Source organism: Neltuma alba, unplaced genomic scaffold (assembly GCF_004799145.2).
Source record: "Neltuma alba isolate B1F8T4 unplaced genomic scaffold, ASM479914v2 tig00012070_pilon, whole genome shotgun sequence".
Classification (NCBI taxonomy): Eukaryota; Viridiplantae; Streptophyta; class Magnoliopsida; order Fabales; family Fabaceae; genus Neltuma; species Neltuma alba.
This window is the reverse complement of record NW_021636631.1, coordinates 13886-28507: the sequence shown is the minus strand read 5'-3', so window position 1 is coordinate 28507 and position 14622 is coordinate 13886. Positions and strand designations below refer to the sequence as shown.

Below are 14622 nucleotides of genomic sequence, written 5' to 3'. Positions count from 1 at the left end.
ATTTAAAACTGAGTAGTATTAGTTTTCTGATTCTATTTACAAGGAGAAGATTTTTCTTATTTATAGGTTACTCATTCAATCTTATTTATAATTTACTTTTTAAATTTTTAATATAAATATATTATTTTATCTTTTATTTGATATAGTATACATATTATGTCTTTTAAAAGTATATATATTAAATAAAAATAAAATTAAAAATTATTATATTTTAATAAAAAATTAATATGATTTAAAAAAAATTTTTTTATATAAAATGTGTTGAAAGTATTTTATAAATAGGATTGGAAAAATAATAATATTCCCATCTCACTCTCTCTAAGACGACGTCACATGGGGAAGGGCGACACTCGCCCACTTGCTCGACCAATGGAAAACGAAAATAAATACCAAAAATATCAGGCATTTGGATAAAGTTTGGATGTCTTTTCTCTTTTCCAATCTATGAAAATGATAAATGGATAACCTTTTTTCCTTTTTTACCAGAATATTTAATATTTAATGGATAAAGTTGAATCCAAATCACCACAGACCCCGCTCACCACATTTCTCTGTTTCTCTTTTTCTCTTTTTCTGCTGCTGTTTGGTACAACATTTATAAAAGCAAACAAATCCCTTTCTTCCTCCCACCAAACCATTCAGGCAGAACACAGTTTTTTGTTCAAACCTTGCGCCTTTCCTTGAAAAAGTCGATTCACAGACCTACAAACCCTTCTCTCCCTCCTCACAGCGGTCTTTTCCGGATCCCAAAAGTAAAAAGGTCAGTTCTTGATTCACAAGCCGAGTCAGGTCCCACTGTGTATGATCTAAGCGCCGTTAAATCTCAGAGTTTGACCAGAATCAATGGCCTGTTCCTCGAAGAACGTTTTCTGTGTTTCTGGGTTGAGCGAGAATCTGCGTAGCTCGAAAACGAAAACTGATTTAGGGATTTGCCCCTCCTCTGTTTGTTTCTCAAAATCCAGCGATGCGAATTCGGGTGTCCCTTCCTCTTTGAGCAATGAAATCATGGGGAAACCCTTAGTAGCAAAAGGTTCGTGGGATTGCAGTTTGAAAAGCCCCACTAATTTCTCTGTTCAGGTATGTTAAAAGTGTTTTGCACTATGGTTTCTTGATTTCAGTTTGAAAGATTAAATCTTTGGTATGGAACACAGGCATCAGCTTGTGTAAGCCGAGCCCTTAGATGGTGGGAGAAGACCAAAGCGCCTAATATGATTGAGATCCATTCAGCTCAAGAACTGGTCCGTTCTTTGCTTGAAGCTGGCGATTCACTTGTTGTGGTCGACTTCTACTCACCTGGTTGTGGAGGCTGCAAAACCCTTCACCCCAAGGTATCTTAATAATGTTGATATTGATGACTCAGGGAGGGGAAAAAAAAAAAAAACCCAATATGGTAAAAGCATCTGAATCTATTTCTTCGTTTGCCTCAGATCTGTCAAATAGCTGAGATGTACCCAAATGCAAAGTTTCTTCAAGTCAACTACGAGGAGCTAAAACCCATGTGCCATAGTCTGCACATCCATGTGTTGCCATTCTTCAGATTCTACAGAGGAGCAGAGGGTCGAGTCTGTAGCTTCAGCTGCACCATTGCCACTGTAAGAATCTGAGCCAGCACAGTTTGTGAAGTCTTGCATTATCCATCTGGTTTGTCTTGACACTTATTTGGATTTGTTGTGCTACAGATCAAGAAGTTTAAGGATGCCCTGGCGAAATATGGGACCGAGCGTTGTTGTTTAGGTCCACCAAGAGGTTTGGATGAGACAGAGTTGGAAAAATTGGTAGCCAGTGGCGAGATACCCGCTGAATCGCCATTGTTGTACTCCAAGGTGAAGAAAATGGAGGACATGCTTCTGAAAAGTAATGGTTTTTCTCTTGTCGGGGGCGAGGCAAGTGCTGATAGGGAAATTGAGCATCAGGTTTTGTGCTGATCATCGCTTTGTCAATCATGGAAGATGGAGAAAGAGTAAAGCAGCTCCCGTTTCTTTCTTTCTTTTTTCTTTTTTTTTTTGAGAAAAAAATTGAGGTTCTTTTTTCATCCCAATTAGAAATTCGAGGGCTTTCAATTGTAAATTCAGTAGTTGTAGGGGTGGTTTGTTGGGGGTCTCTTTAATTTTTTTTTAACAAAAATTGAGACCCTTTTAAACGTGTTATTGAGGAGGATGATCGTTTTGTTTTGGTTTGAGAGCTTAATATGTAATGTTGTAATTATATATCCACCTTTGCCTAATTATATATCATCCATTGATGTGGTATTCTTCTTTATGGCTCGAACATTACTGGCTTTGATGAGTTTAATTTCTCGGATAATAAATTGTTTACCGTTCACCAGTTTTGAGACACTGAATTGAAAATTGGTACATTAATTTGCTTTATTAAATGAGGAAAACGGAGCGTGGATAGGCTATTTCACCGTTAAGTTAGAACGCTGATCAGAAATACCAGATTTTAGGTGTAAGGACAAGGCATGCCCCATGTAATAATATGAATACTATATTTTGGTTCTTAATATAAAATTTAATTTAATTTTAAACATAATATTTTAATTTATTTTATTTTTTATAGTTATTTATTTTTTTAAGATAATTTTTATAATAGCTGCACATGTTAAAGATTTTATTAAATGAAAATTTTATCTAATATATATGATTATGAATGATATTTTAGAAAAGATAGCACTTGTTTAATACAAGTAACTAACATAACAAATTTTTTTGTCTATTCAAATTAGTCAACTAGTTCTTAGATTGAAAATAATATTATTTTAAAAAATGTATTTTTGTAAAAAAAAATAATTATCGATTTAAATTCACAAAAGAAAATGTTAGAGCGAATCATCAATGAACTCATTTTATATTTCAAGCCTTTCTTTGCTAGCCCCTCAAAACCTATTCTAATTTTGAGCAAGTCTTGGGTGCTTATCACTATGCTCATTGCTAGGACGAAATTGAAGACATTCAAAATATAGTACGAATAAAGATAAGATTATAACAGAGAGAAACGGAAACAAGGAAGATAAGGTGAAGATATATAAATATCAAAAGAGGAATGAGGGCAGGCTCCAATGAGAAAGAAGGGAAGAAGGTTGGCAGATAGGGAAGCGGAACGAGTCAGGAAGGCGTGGAAGTGACAAGGAAGACACAGCAATCTGAGTCAGCCACACACAGCCAAAGCCTTCGATTTCTGAATGCCAATCATATTATCTCATCTCATTTGCCCCAATATGGCATATCCGCAGCCACAGGCCCTCATGTTGTGTACGTCCATGTGCTTTGCATCTGCCCGCCTCCCTGTCTTTTTAATGCATTTCTCTTAACACCTGTGCTCACATTATGCTCCTTTTTAATGTTCACATAAAAATTAAAATAATTAATTAAACTAGTTATTTTTTAAATAGGTTGATTTCTTTAATATATTCCTTTTATTTATTTGCATTCTTAACATGTACAATTAATGAGCATAGTTTAAAGTAAAAATATATATGAATTTATAAAAAATAAGTGGATTGAGTTGTATTTTAAATATCTAGATAACTAATTTAAAGAACTAGTTAAATTAAGTATTTATAAAAAATATACGTTGACTTTCATAAATTACTCTATTTAATCATATCCAATAAAATTATCTGTTAGTAGAAATTTCTTGCAATCCAATAAGGATATTTTGAGAAAAATATTATAATTTAAAAGACAAAGTAAATTAAAATTTTACATTTAGATCCACGTTCAATTTTTCAACTAATTCTTATATTTAGAATAAAAAAACAGTACATTTACTTAAAGAAATACGAGCGGTTTAGTTTTCCTGCTCGGGAACTATCTAATTTGGTCTAAATTCTCGGGGTCAAAAGCGTCAAATTTGCTCCAGAATACTACCTCAAACGAACCACTATTATCTGCGCCATTCGCCTGTCGAAGCTGATGGGAACATTACGCTACTGAAAACGAAACTAAGCTAAGCAAATAACTAATAAGCATACATTTTACGGGTAGAGAGAGAGATTCGAATCACCTACAAATGCCGCTAAAGCCAGATTTTCTGTTTTGGCCAACACCGCTAAAAGCATATAAATCCTTAGTAAATCAATTTTTTTCCACGCAAAGATTTTTTTTATTAAAAACAATCTTATTAAAAATATTGTCGGTCACTAAATATGCATACTTTTTAATTATGAGTTATACTGTTTATTGTTGCCTCTCTATCATGATTTGTTAACATTGAAAAACATCAGATGAAGCATCAAGTTATAAATATTTTTTTTTCCTCTGAAGAGTCTGTATAAAAGAATAAAAGAGAATGGATATTTCTTGTTGAAAGAGGTTGGAGCTGGATCAATACAAAATATTGCGATGGCTGGACTAAATTATACTTTTCTGGTCCTTAATATAAGACCCATTTAACTAATTTGATTAAATTAAGGAAGTTAGGTAAGTTAGTTAATTATAAGAAAAGTGACACATTTTTCCTAAAACACCATAATCATCTTTCTTAATACCTCCTCTCCCTCTTCTACTTGATTATAGTTGATGGAGTATCCATAGGGGTAATTTAGAGAAAATTGATAAATATGAGAAATGGGTCTTATATTTAAAACTAAAACCAACTCAAGAATTAAGAATCGGAGGAGTATTAAATTGTCAACAGCTGCTCACGGTTTTGAAAATTTCTTTTTCGCCAGTGGTTTTGAAATATCATTACAATGGGCTGGTGCATTTTGAGCAAAGCTGAATTTACATAATGCATTATTCATAATTGACCCCAAAAAAACGCAATATTTTTTAAGAGGCTCATCGGCAATGTTTTTTCTTAGTTTTCCTCCACGTGTTTACACTAGATTTGAGAGTTGAGACCATCTAATCAGTTTTCTTTATACGTGTTTAAATTTTATATGTTACGAGTATTTATCTGAGGAGAGTTGTGCATATCACATAAAAATGTGACATCCATTGGTCAAATACATATTGGTTATATTGGTGGCAAATATATATATATATTGGTTATAACTTTTATCAAGAGGTTTCGAAATGTGATTTCCGCTCACTTCCTTCCATGTCTCCATGCTTATCATTTGGGCAGTCTTAGGGGATCACATTCTATATCTATGTCTTCATATTGAAGATATCAGCCGTCCACGCCAGCAATTATTAAAATCAACAAAACTTTGAAGCCCTCGGAAACCTCAATGTTTTTGTTTGGCTGATTTGAATCAGCAGAAGCTTGATGGAGAAGAAAAAACAGAAAAAAGAAGTGAGCTACTCCTACTGGACGGAGTAGCAAGAGATTATCACAGCAGCCATCGTACCAGAACCCTTCAAGAGAGAGAGGCAGAAAACATAATATGAGCCACTGAACAACAATACCATCATCAACTTACGACTTGTAGAGATATGATATGATTTGATATGTAAATATTATGTAATTATGATTAGGATTTGATAGGATATGATATTATCATAATGGGCCATTAATGCAGAGGCTCCTCTCACTTGTATATATATGTGTATATTCTGATCAATGAAATACAAGAGAATTATTTTCCATATTATTCTATTTCCTACATGGTATCAGAGCGTGGGAATTTTCTCTCTTGGTGTTAATTTTCGGTTGCTACAGTACCGCCGCCGCCGCACTGTTCACTCGGCGTCCGTACAGTGTCCGTACAGTCCGTACGTCTGCACTGTTCATCGACTTCCGGCGGCGTCCGTACAGTCCGTGCGCTCTGCACTGTTTACTCGGCGTCCGTACAGTCCGTACGGTTTATTACTTTCTGGCGTTCTGTTTCGTTTCTAGCGCATCTCCGGCACGCTGTTTGTGCAATTCAGTTCTGTTTGCAGCTCCCTGTGTAGCTGTTGGCCTTTTCACTGCCTTGGTATTCATTAGGTAATCCAGGTATCGTGCTTTGTGTTCCTGTGTAACACTCTTTCGCATTCCCTTTGGTTAGTGCACTTCATCTATGGCGGAAATTAAATCTGTCTCGGAGCTTGTCCCAACTATTACTAAAATTACTGATCACAAGTTGACTTGGGTAAATTATTTGGATTGGAGTAAAACCATTCGCCTCTATCTGCGGAGCATTGAGAAGGAAGACCATCTGACTGATGATCCTCCAACAACTGATTCCAAAAAGACCTGGTTGCGGGATGATGCACGGCTATTTTTCCAGATCCGTAATTCCATTGACAGTGAGATTATTCCCTCTATTAATCACTGTGAATTGGTTAAGGAACTAATGGATTATTTAGATTTTTTGTATTCAGGAAAAGGAAATATCTCTCGTGTTTACGAGGTCTGCAAAGCTTTCTATCGTTCTGAAAACAGGATCGTCCTCTCAAAGCCTACTTTATGGACTTTAAAAGGATGTATGAAGAACTGAATGTGTTAATGCCTCTTACTGCTGATTTGAAGGTTCAGCATAAGCAACGGGAGCAAATGGCTATTATGAGCTTTCTTACTGGTCTCCCACCTGAGTACGACACAGTTCGGTCTCAAATCTTATCCGGATCTGAAATTTCTGACCTTCAAGATGTGTTTTCCAGAGTAATGAGAGCTGAGAATCTCTTGCCACCAGCTGCTAGTATTCCTACAAGTGCCTTGCTCAGTAAGGGCACCTATGAGACTCGTAGTCCTATTGATAACCGCGGGGGGCCTACCCGTGGTGGTTCGAAGCAAGGGGGAGCCCCTTCTGACTCCAGTGGGGTAGTGTGTTATTACTGCAAAGAACCGGGGCATACAAAACGCACATGTCGAAAACTTCAGAATAAACAGCAACGGAATAACTCTGCCCACGTGGCTACACAAGCCAGTGACACAGTCACGATTTCTGCTGCTGAGTATGCCCAGTTAAAATCTACTACACCGTCTGTGAGTGCCGCAGCTACAACAGGTAATAATGCTACTGCCCTTGCTTCTTCTTCCTCAAAGTGGATCATAGATTCCGGGGCTACTGATCATATGACAGGTAACAGCCATCTCTTCTCCTCTTATAATGCTTTTGCCAATCCGTCAAGTGTTTCCATCGCTGATGGTTCCCAGTCTCAAGTTCTCGGTTCTGGCACTGTTAATCCCACACCCTCTATCCGTTTGTCATCTGTGCTAAATGTTCCTAAACTTGCTTTTAATCTCCTATCTCCCAGTAAACTCACCCGTCAACTAAACTGTTGGGTCTCACTTTTTCCTTCTCATTGCTTGATACAGGATCTTTTGACGAGGCGGATTATTGGTAGAGGTTATGAATCTGGCGGGCACTATATACTGGATGATCGGGTGTCTCATGCGGTAGCTTGCGCTAGCAGTCATTCTCCCTTTGAAGTTCATTGTCGATTGGGTCATTTGTCTTTATCTTCTCTTAAGAAAGTTTATCCTCAATTTCAGCATTTGTCGTCTTTAGATTGTGAGTCATGTCAGTTTGCCAAGCATCATCGTCTTCCTTTAGTGTCTCGTGTCAATAAACGGGTTTCATCCCCTTTTGAGTTAGTCCATTCTGATGTTTGGGGTCCTTGTCCTGTAGAGTCCAAAGCAGGGTTTAAATACTTTGTTACATTTGTTGATGATTATTCCCGGACAACTTGGTTATATTTAATGAAACATCGTTCTGAATTGTTTTCCCATTTTTGTGCCTTTTGTGCTGAGATTAAAACTCAATTTAATGTTTCTATTCGCACCTTACGAAGTGATAATGCTAAAGAATATCTCTCTGCTTCGTTCCAATCTTACATGCTTCAAAATGGTATACTTCATCAGTCGTCTTGTGTCGATACACCAGCTCAAAATGGTGTTGCAGAAAGAAAAAATCGCCACCTACTTGAGGTGGCCCGTGCACTTTTGTTTCAAATGCAGGTTCCTAAACCATTTTGGGCTGACGCGGTCTCCACTGCCTGCTTCCTTATTAACCGAATGCCTTCCTCTGTTCTTGATGGTAACTCTCCTTTTTCTACCCTCTTTCCTTCTAAGCCTTTGTTCCCTATTGCTCCTAAGATATTTGGGTGTGTCTGTTTTGTGCGGGATGTACGGCCATCTATTTCAAAGTTAGACCCAAAGTCTCTTAAATGTGTCTTCCTTGGATACTCTCGGGTCCAAAAAGGTTATCGTTGTTTCTCACCTACTCTCAATCGTTATTTAGTATCTGCAGATGTCACCTTTCAGGAGTCCACACCATATTTCTCGCATTCTTCCCCACCTGCTCCACCTGCGGAGGAGGATGACCTTCTAATATACTCTGTCACCTCACCATCACTGTCGTCGCAAGCACCCGCTCCCGCACTCGTTCAACCCTTTGATCGTGTGTATACACAACGGTCAACGGAGATTACTACCGCCACGCCAGCTTCTATTCCTCCCTGGTCCGCCTCGCCCTCAGATCCTGAGTTGAGCAACACTGAACCTCGTTCTGACCCTAATCCTGAGACACCTCCTGTTCCAGACCCGGATGCCTCTCTTGATCTACCCATTGCCCTTCGCAAAGGTAAACGTACTTGTGCCCATCCTATTTCGTCCTTTGTTTCATATGACCGCTTGTCTCCTGTGTCCAGTTCCTTTGTTGCCTCCCTAGATACTATCTCTGTGCCCAGAACTATTCGTGAAGCCTTGGCCCACTCAGGTTGGCGTGCTGCAATGGAAGAGGAGATGGCGGCCCTTGATCGAGCTGGTACATGGACCCTGGTCGATTTACCGGCGGGTAAAAAGGCCATTGGATGTAAATGGGTGTTAACTCCGAAAACTAAGGCTGACGGCACACTTGACCGCCTTAAGGCTCGCCTTGTGGCTAAAGGTTATGCACAAACCTATGGCATTGACTATTCCGAAACCTTTTCTCCTGTTGCTAAGCTCTCATCTGTCCGTCTGTTCATCTCTCTGGCTGCTACTTATGATTGGGATCTACATCAATTAGACATTAAAAATGCATTCTTACATGGTGATCTTCATGAAGAGGTCTATATGGAGCAACCACCTGGGTTCGTTGCTCAGGGGGAGCATGGGAAAGTATGTCGCCTTAAGAGGTCCTTGTATGGTTTGAAGCAAAGCCCTCGTGCATGGTTTGACCGGTTCAGTACTGTCGTACAGAAATTTGGCATGAGCCAAAGCAAGTGCGATCATTCTGTATTTTATCAAAGAACAGCGGCTGGCATGATTCTCTTGGTGGTATATGTAGATGACATTGTGATCACAGGCAGTAATGGTTCGGGCATCTCGTCCCTCAAGTCCTTTCTTAATTCCCACTTTCAGACGAAGGATCTGGGCTCTCTGACATACTTTCTAGGTATTGAAGTTATGCGAAGCAAGAAGGGCATATTACTGACACAGCGCAAATATGTTCTTGACCTCCTGAAGGAAACTGGAAAGTTGGGAGCAGCACCGACCAAGTTTCCTATGGTTCACAACCCACTCCTTGACGCTGATGGGAGCATACCACTCGATGATTCTCTTGATGATGAGAAACGGATGCTTGAGGCTCAGAAGAGCAAACCATTTGAGAATCCTGAGAGGTACAGGAGAATGATTGGCAAGTTAAACTATCTCACTGTAACTCGTCCGGATATTACTTATCCAGTCAGTGTACTAAGCCAGTTCATGGCATCCCCGACTGTCAGACAGTGGGAAGCCTTGGAGCACGTGTTACATTATTTGAAGGGATGTCCAGGTCGTGGGATATTATACAAAAATCATGGCCATACAGACATTGAGTGCTTCTGTGATGCAGATCATGGTGGATCAAAGGCCACGAGACGGTCTACTACAGGATACTGTGTCTTTGTGGGCGGGAATCTGGTGTCCTGGAAAAGCAAGAAACAAAATGTGGTGTCCAGATCGAGCGCAGAGGCAGAATACCGAGCTATGGCACAGTCTGTATGTGAGATAATCTGGATATATCAGCTATTAAAGGAAGTTGGCCTCAAAACCACTTTGCCAGCAAAGTTGTGGTGTGACAATAAGGCTGCCCTACATATAGCCTCCAATTCTGTGTTCCATGAACGTACCAAACATATTGAGATTGATTGTCATTTTATCAGAGACAAGCTTAAGGAGAACTTCATCTCCACTGGATATGTGCGTTCTAGTGATCAATTAGGCGACCTTCTCACTAAAGCTCTAAATGGGACTCGTGTTGACTATCTGTGTGACAAGTTGGGCATGCTTAACATTTATGCTCCAACTTGAGGGGGAGTGTAGAGATATGATATGATTTGATATGTAAATATTATGTAATTATGATTAGGATTTGATAGGATATGATATTATCATAATGGGCCATTAATGCAGAGGCTCCTCTCACTTGTATATATATGTGTATATTCTGATCAATGAAATACAAGAGAATTATTTTCCATATTATTCTATTTCCTACACGACTAAACTTTCTTCAGGCCTGCAACTACACCTGTGAGAGGTGAGGAAATTAAATTAAAGCCAAGCACAAACCAACCAATAAATTGAACTGAACAAATGAGAAAATGAAAGGATTCAGTATGAATGCATCAGAGAGATTCCCATTAGACTAAGTCATCAATCTCTTTAAAGAGTGCTGATGTCCCTGTCTATTTTCTCATCATTTGCACATCAAAAGCCCATTTAAATTAAACCACTGGTAAGTCGGTTCATTCATTCGAGCATCTAACACCATAAGACCAACAACAGTTGAAACAGAACCGGAGAATATTTGAAGCTTGAAGAGGTTGTTCCTCTGGGTGCCTCAGATCGAGTTTTATATCATGGAAAATAACTCTCTCAGAGTATATTTATAGCCATCATAGGCACACACAGATGTCAAGGCAAGAAATCCAATCACACTAAAGAAAATAACAGCCAGGAGCTTAGGAAACCTAAAGCACAGAATAACCTTGACACTGATTCAAGCACACGGCTTAAGCTCTAAAGTTCAGCCGTCGGAATTAGGGTTTCTGCCGCCGGGACGTCCCCATTATATAGAGACACAGCACAGCAAATAGATCAGGGCTTGTTGTCGTTTGGAATTAGAAGTTGGGATTTTTTTTGGTTTTTGGGCAAGTAGATTATAGATATTGGAATGACATCGACAGATGTTCTCAGAAGCCCATTCACTTTAGCTAGTTCAGGACTGCTTTCACATCGGCTTCTGTAGTGCAGCATTAAAATCTTAATTATATTTTTGAACTAGAGCCGCAAAATCAGCAAGGGGATGTAGCTCAGATGGTAGAGCGCTCGCTTAGCATGCGAGAGGTACCGGGATCGATACCCCGCATCTCCATTATTATGCTGTAACACTTTTCGTTCCGTCTGCTGCTTGCTTTCTCATTGCGCCAACACCTGCTACTCTTACTCCCTCGGCCCTCCGTATCCACATGTTTGCACGTGTTTTTACAATAACGCAGCTGAGATTTCTTTGATAGGCAGACTCAGTTTTACAGGTTTGCGAATGAAGGCTAAGCTTTTTCTTGTCTCAAACCCCCTGCCAGGTTGGAGGAGGTGGCGGTGCAAAGGGAGTTTCCGTTGGAGTTTCTACAATCCAATGGGAGGCTATTTCATGTCCGGCAACTGTATTCTTCTCAAACAGTATATATTTATGTCTCCTCAAGATGTGATACTAATAAAATGGAGCAGTGATTTGTTCGTGATGTGTTATTTAGTGGTCATTAATGTGCACTCCAGAGCTGCAGAGCCATAAGATCATGACTTATCTGCCACGACACTTCCATGTTTTTTCAGCTTAATTACAAGGGACAACATTTTAGTTCCTACCCTGTTCTTTCAGGCCCAAAATATGAATTCTGATTTTGGTAACCAAAACATGAAGGATTGGAAATTGGAATAAAATATTTGGGCTGTCACTAACTGGACTAAACTCCTTGTTCCAATCTCGTTCAGTTTAGACCACTTCATTTCACTAACTCCAACACACAAATCAAGTGTCTTCAGCGTTTCTAACCCCACCATTAACTAAACTGAAGTGAACACTAAAACCAATCATACTGGCATTATTTTTATGGCACTAATATTTATAACAGAAGAGATATAACTAATCTCTGATTGTTTTCCAAGTATAGATACTCTCTTTAATTTTTAACTTGAAAAATTCACTCCATGTAGTTGTGCGTTCAAAATTATGTTTGTCTAGGGTTTAAAACAATTCACTCTCCACATTATTACGTCTGCATATGCAATCTTTAATATTTGATTTAAAACAATTTCAGCTTACTTACAAAGGACAGCATTTTAGTTACTACCCCGCGCTTGTGTTCATGCTCTGTTCTTTCAGGCCCAAAATATGAATTCTGATTTTGGTGACCAAAACTATAAAGGATTGGAAATTGGGATAAAAAATTTGGGCTGTCACTAACCGGACTGAACTCCTTATTCCAATCTTGTTTAGTTTAGACCACTTTTGGTTTGTTTGGAATAATTTATAAGTAGTTTTTTAATCATAATTTACGGAATACAAAGTAAATATGTAAGAGAAATTTTGTCTTAACTTACGTGAAACGTGTTTATAAGTGATTTTAATCGTGATGATAAACAAAGCTTTCATCTCACTAACCCCAACACACAAATCAAACCCTGCAAGTGTCTTCAGTGTCTCTAACCCCCACCATTTAGTAAGTTGAAATGAACACTAAAACCAATCATACTAACACTATTTTTATGGCACTATTATTTATAACAGAAAAGCTATAACTAATCTCTATTTTTTTTTCCCAATTATAGATACAATCCTTAATCTTTAACTTAAAAAATTCCCTCCGTGTAGTTGTGCGTTCAAAATTATTGTTGTTTCGGGTTTAAAACAAATCACTCTCTACATTATTATTATGTTTGCATATACAATCTTTAATCTTTGACTTAAAACAACTCACTCTGTACGTCATTGGATTGCATTTAATTTAATGGCTTCAACATACAATTTTCCTTGTTGCATCAACAGAGTTTTGTTTTAATTTTTAACCACTAAGCATGATCGCAAGTTCACAATGGACTCACTCTACTAAGCACTTCAGTGGCTGGCTGGCTGCCTCAAATCTCAATGTATAATTTTGTTGAGGATGGATCCATAGGAAACTCTACTAACCCATTTGGCACATCAATTATCCAAAAAAAATTCCTGATCCGGCCACCTGTTCGCCAATGATTGGCTCGGGATCTTACCTTCAACCATCAGATTCCCTCTTAAAAATCCTCCAACGTGGCACCATTGGTCCCACCGTATTCTCCCTCAGCCAACAACAACCAAGATATAGATTTGCGGATAGGACGCCCAGATAAAAGGATAAGCCCTCACGCATTCTCCACCGTCCGATCCTAAATATCGCCCCCATCAACCGTCCACCACGCGCGACTCACAACAGCCACATGAATGGTCGTCTAATGAAATACAAACTACAAAGCCGCTCCAATTATCCCGACATTTTCATCTACCCAACACTCACTCGCTCCGCCTGCCACCGGAAAAAAAAACCCATGGCCACCGTCACCACTCAGGCTTCCGCCGCCGTCTTCCGGCCATCATGCTCCTCCAGATCCAGATTCCTCACTGGCTCTTCTGGTAAACTACACAGGCAAGTTGGTTTCAGAACCGTGACACCTCCTTCCTCTGCCTCTTCCTCCTCTTTCAAGGTTGAAGCTAAGAAAGGAGAGTGGCTTCCTGGTCTGCCCTCGCCAGGTTACCTAAATGGAAGGTACGTCCTTATATACGAACGCTAGTAAAGTACCTTACACGCATTACCATTGATGAAGTCTAAAACTTTTTTGTGTTTGAACTGTTATAGTCTTCCGGGTGACAACGGATTTGACCCTCTGGGGCTAGCAGAGGACCCAGAGAACTTGAAGTGGTTCGTGCAAGCTGAACTTGTGAATGGGAGGTGGGCCATGTTGGGTGTTGCAGGAATGCTTCTTCCAGAAGTGTTCACAAAGATCGGAGTCATCAATGTTCCAAAGTGGTACGATGCAGGGAAAGAGGAGTACTTTGCATCATCATCAACCTTGTTCGTGATTGAGTTCATTTTGTTCCATTACGTGGAGATCAGAAGATGGCAAGACATTAAGAACCCTGGAAGTGTCAACCAAGATCCCATCTTCAAGCAATACAGCTTACCCCCTAACGAGGTTGGATACCCAGGTGGCATCTTCAACCCTCTCAACTTTGCACCCACACTTGAGGCCAAAGAGAAGGAGCTTGCTAATGGTAAGTTCGATCTGATGTTAAACACGGTCCAGCAGCGTATGAAATAGAACCATGCAAGGCTAATTGTGTTTGGCTTTTGGTTTGTGTGCAGGGAGATTGGCGATGTTGGCATTTTTGGGGTTTGTGGTTCAACACAACGTGACGGGGCAAGGACCATTTGACAACCTGTTGCAGCATCTTTCTGACCCATGGCACAACACAATTGTTCAAACTCTGAGGGGATACTGATAAGGATGGTTGCCCATGGCATTAAAACTTGTCATTAGTGTTCTCTTGTGAAACAGAGTAAACGAATTTTGAGAGAGATTTGGGCCTTCCATTGTAAAGGATCTAATCAGAAAACTATTATTTCTCATGTACAGAGGAACTTAAGATGGTTTTATCTGCTTGTTTATGCCTATTGCCAATCGCTTTATTTTACACGTAAAGAAACTAGCTATCCATGTACTGTAGATACACCAAATTTACCGGTTTATACT

The 14622-nt window shown here is 39.2% G+C and overlaps 2 protein-coding genes and 2 non-coding genes across 4 annotated transcripts; 3 read left to right on the top strand and 1 right to left on the bottom strand.

The window, feature by feature from the left end:
* The first annotated feature begins 609 nt into the window (after positions 1 to 609).
* Positions 610 to 2107, top strand: LOC114721812 (thioredoxin-like 1-2, chloroplastic). Its single transcript, XM_028907680.1, has 4 exons — positions 610 to 1077; positions 1152 to 1328; positions 1428 to 1592; positions 1680 to 2107. The coding sequence occupies exons 1-4, from the start codon at positions 844 to 846 to the stop codon at positions 1923 to 1925; spliced, it is 822 nt and encodes a 273-aa protein (XP_028763513.1). The 5' UTR covers positions 610 to 843; the 3' UTR covers positions 1926 to 2107.
* Positions 2108 to 10460: 8353 nt separating this feature from the next.
* LOC114721841 (small nucleolar RNA R44/J54/Z268 family) lies at positions 10461 to 10548 on the bottom strand. The gene has a single exon (XR_003738117.1). It is a non-coding gene; the product is annotated as a small nucleolar RNA R44/J54/Z268 family (small nucleolar RNA).
* A 594-nt stretch (positions 10549 to 11142) lies between these two features.
* On the top strand, positions 11143 to 11215 carry TRNAA-AGC (transfer RNA alanine (anticodon AGC)). Its single transcript has one exon. It is a non-coding gene; the product is annotated as a tRNA-Ala (tRNA).
* Positions 11216 to 13369: 2154 nt separating this feature from the next.
* Positions 13370 to 14563, top strand: LOC114721811 (chlorophyll a-b binding protein 4, chloroplastic). The gene is made up of 3 exons (XM_028907679.1): positions 13370 to 13637; positions 13728 to 14143; positions 14235 to 14563. Exons 1-3 carry the CDS (start codon positions 13420 to 13422, stop codon positions 14369 to 14371), a joined length of 771 nt encoding a protein of 256 aa, XP_028763512.1. The 5' UTR covers positions 13370 to 13419; the 3' UTR covers positions 14372 to 14563.
* Positions 14564 to 14622: the final 59 nt, after the last annotated feature.

Excerpts from the sequence above, each read along its gene's own strand:
- LOC114721811 (XM_028907679.1), top strand. The coding sequence starts at position 13,420 with ATGGCCACCGTCACCACTCAGGCTTCCGCCGCCGTCTTCCGGCCATCA. Across the intron at positions 13,638-13,727 it reads CCAGGTTACCTAAATGGAAG|TCTTCCGGGTGACAACGGAT; the intron begins GTACGTCCTTAT and ends GAACTGTTATAG. Across the intron at positions 14,144-14,234 it reads AGAGAAGGAGCTTGCTAATG|GGAGATTGGCGATGTTGGCA; the intron begins GTAAGTTCGATC and ends GTTTGTGTGCAG.
- LOC114721812 (XM_028907680.1), top strand. The coding sequence starts at position 844 with ATGGCCTGTTCCTCGAAGAACGTTTTCTGTGTTTCTGGGTTGAGCGAG. Across the intron at positions 1,329-1,427 it reads GCAAAACCCTTCACCCCAAG|ATCTGTCAAATAGCTGAGAT; the intron begins GTATCTTAATAA and ends CGTTTGCCTCAG. Across the intron at positions 1,593-1,679 it reads TCAGCTGCACCATTGCCACT|ATCAAGAAGTTTAAGGATGC; the intron begins GTAAGAATCTGA and ends GTTGTGCTACAG.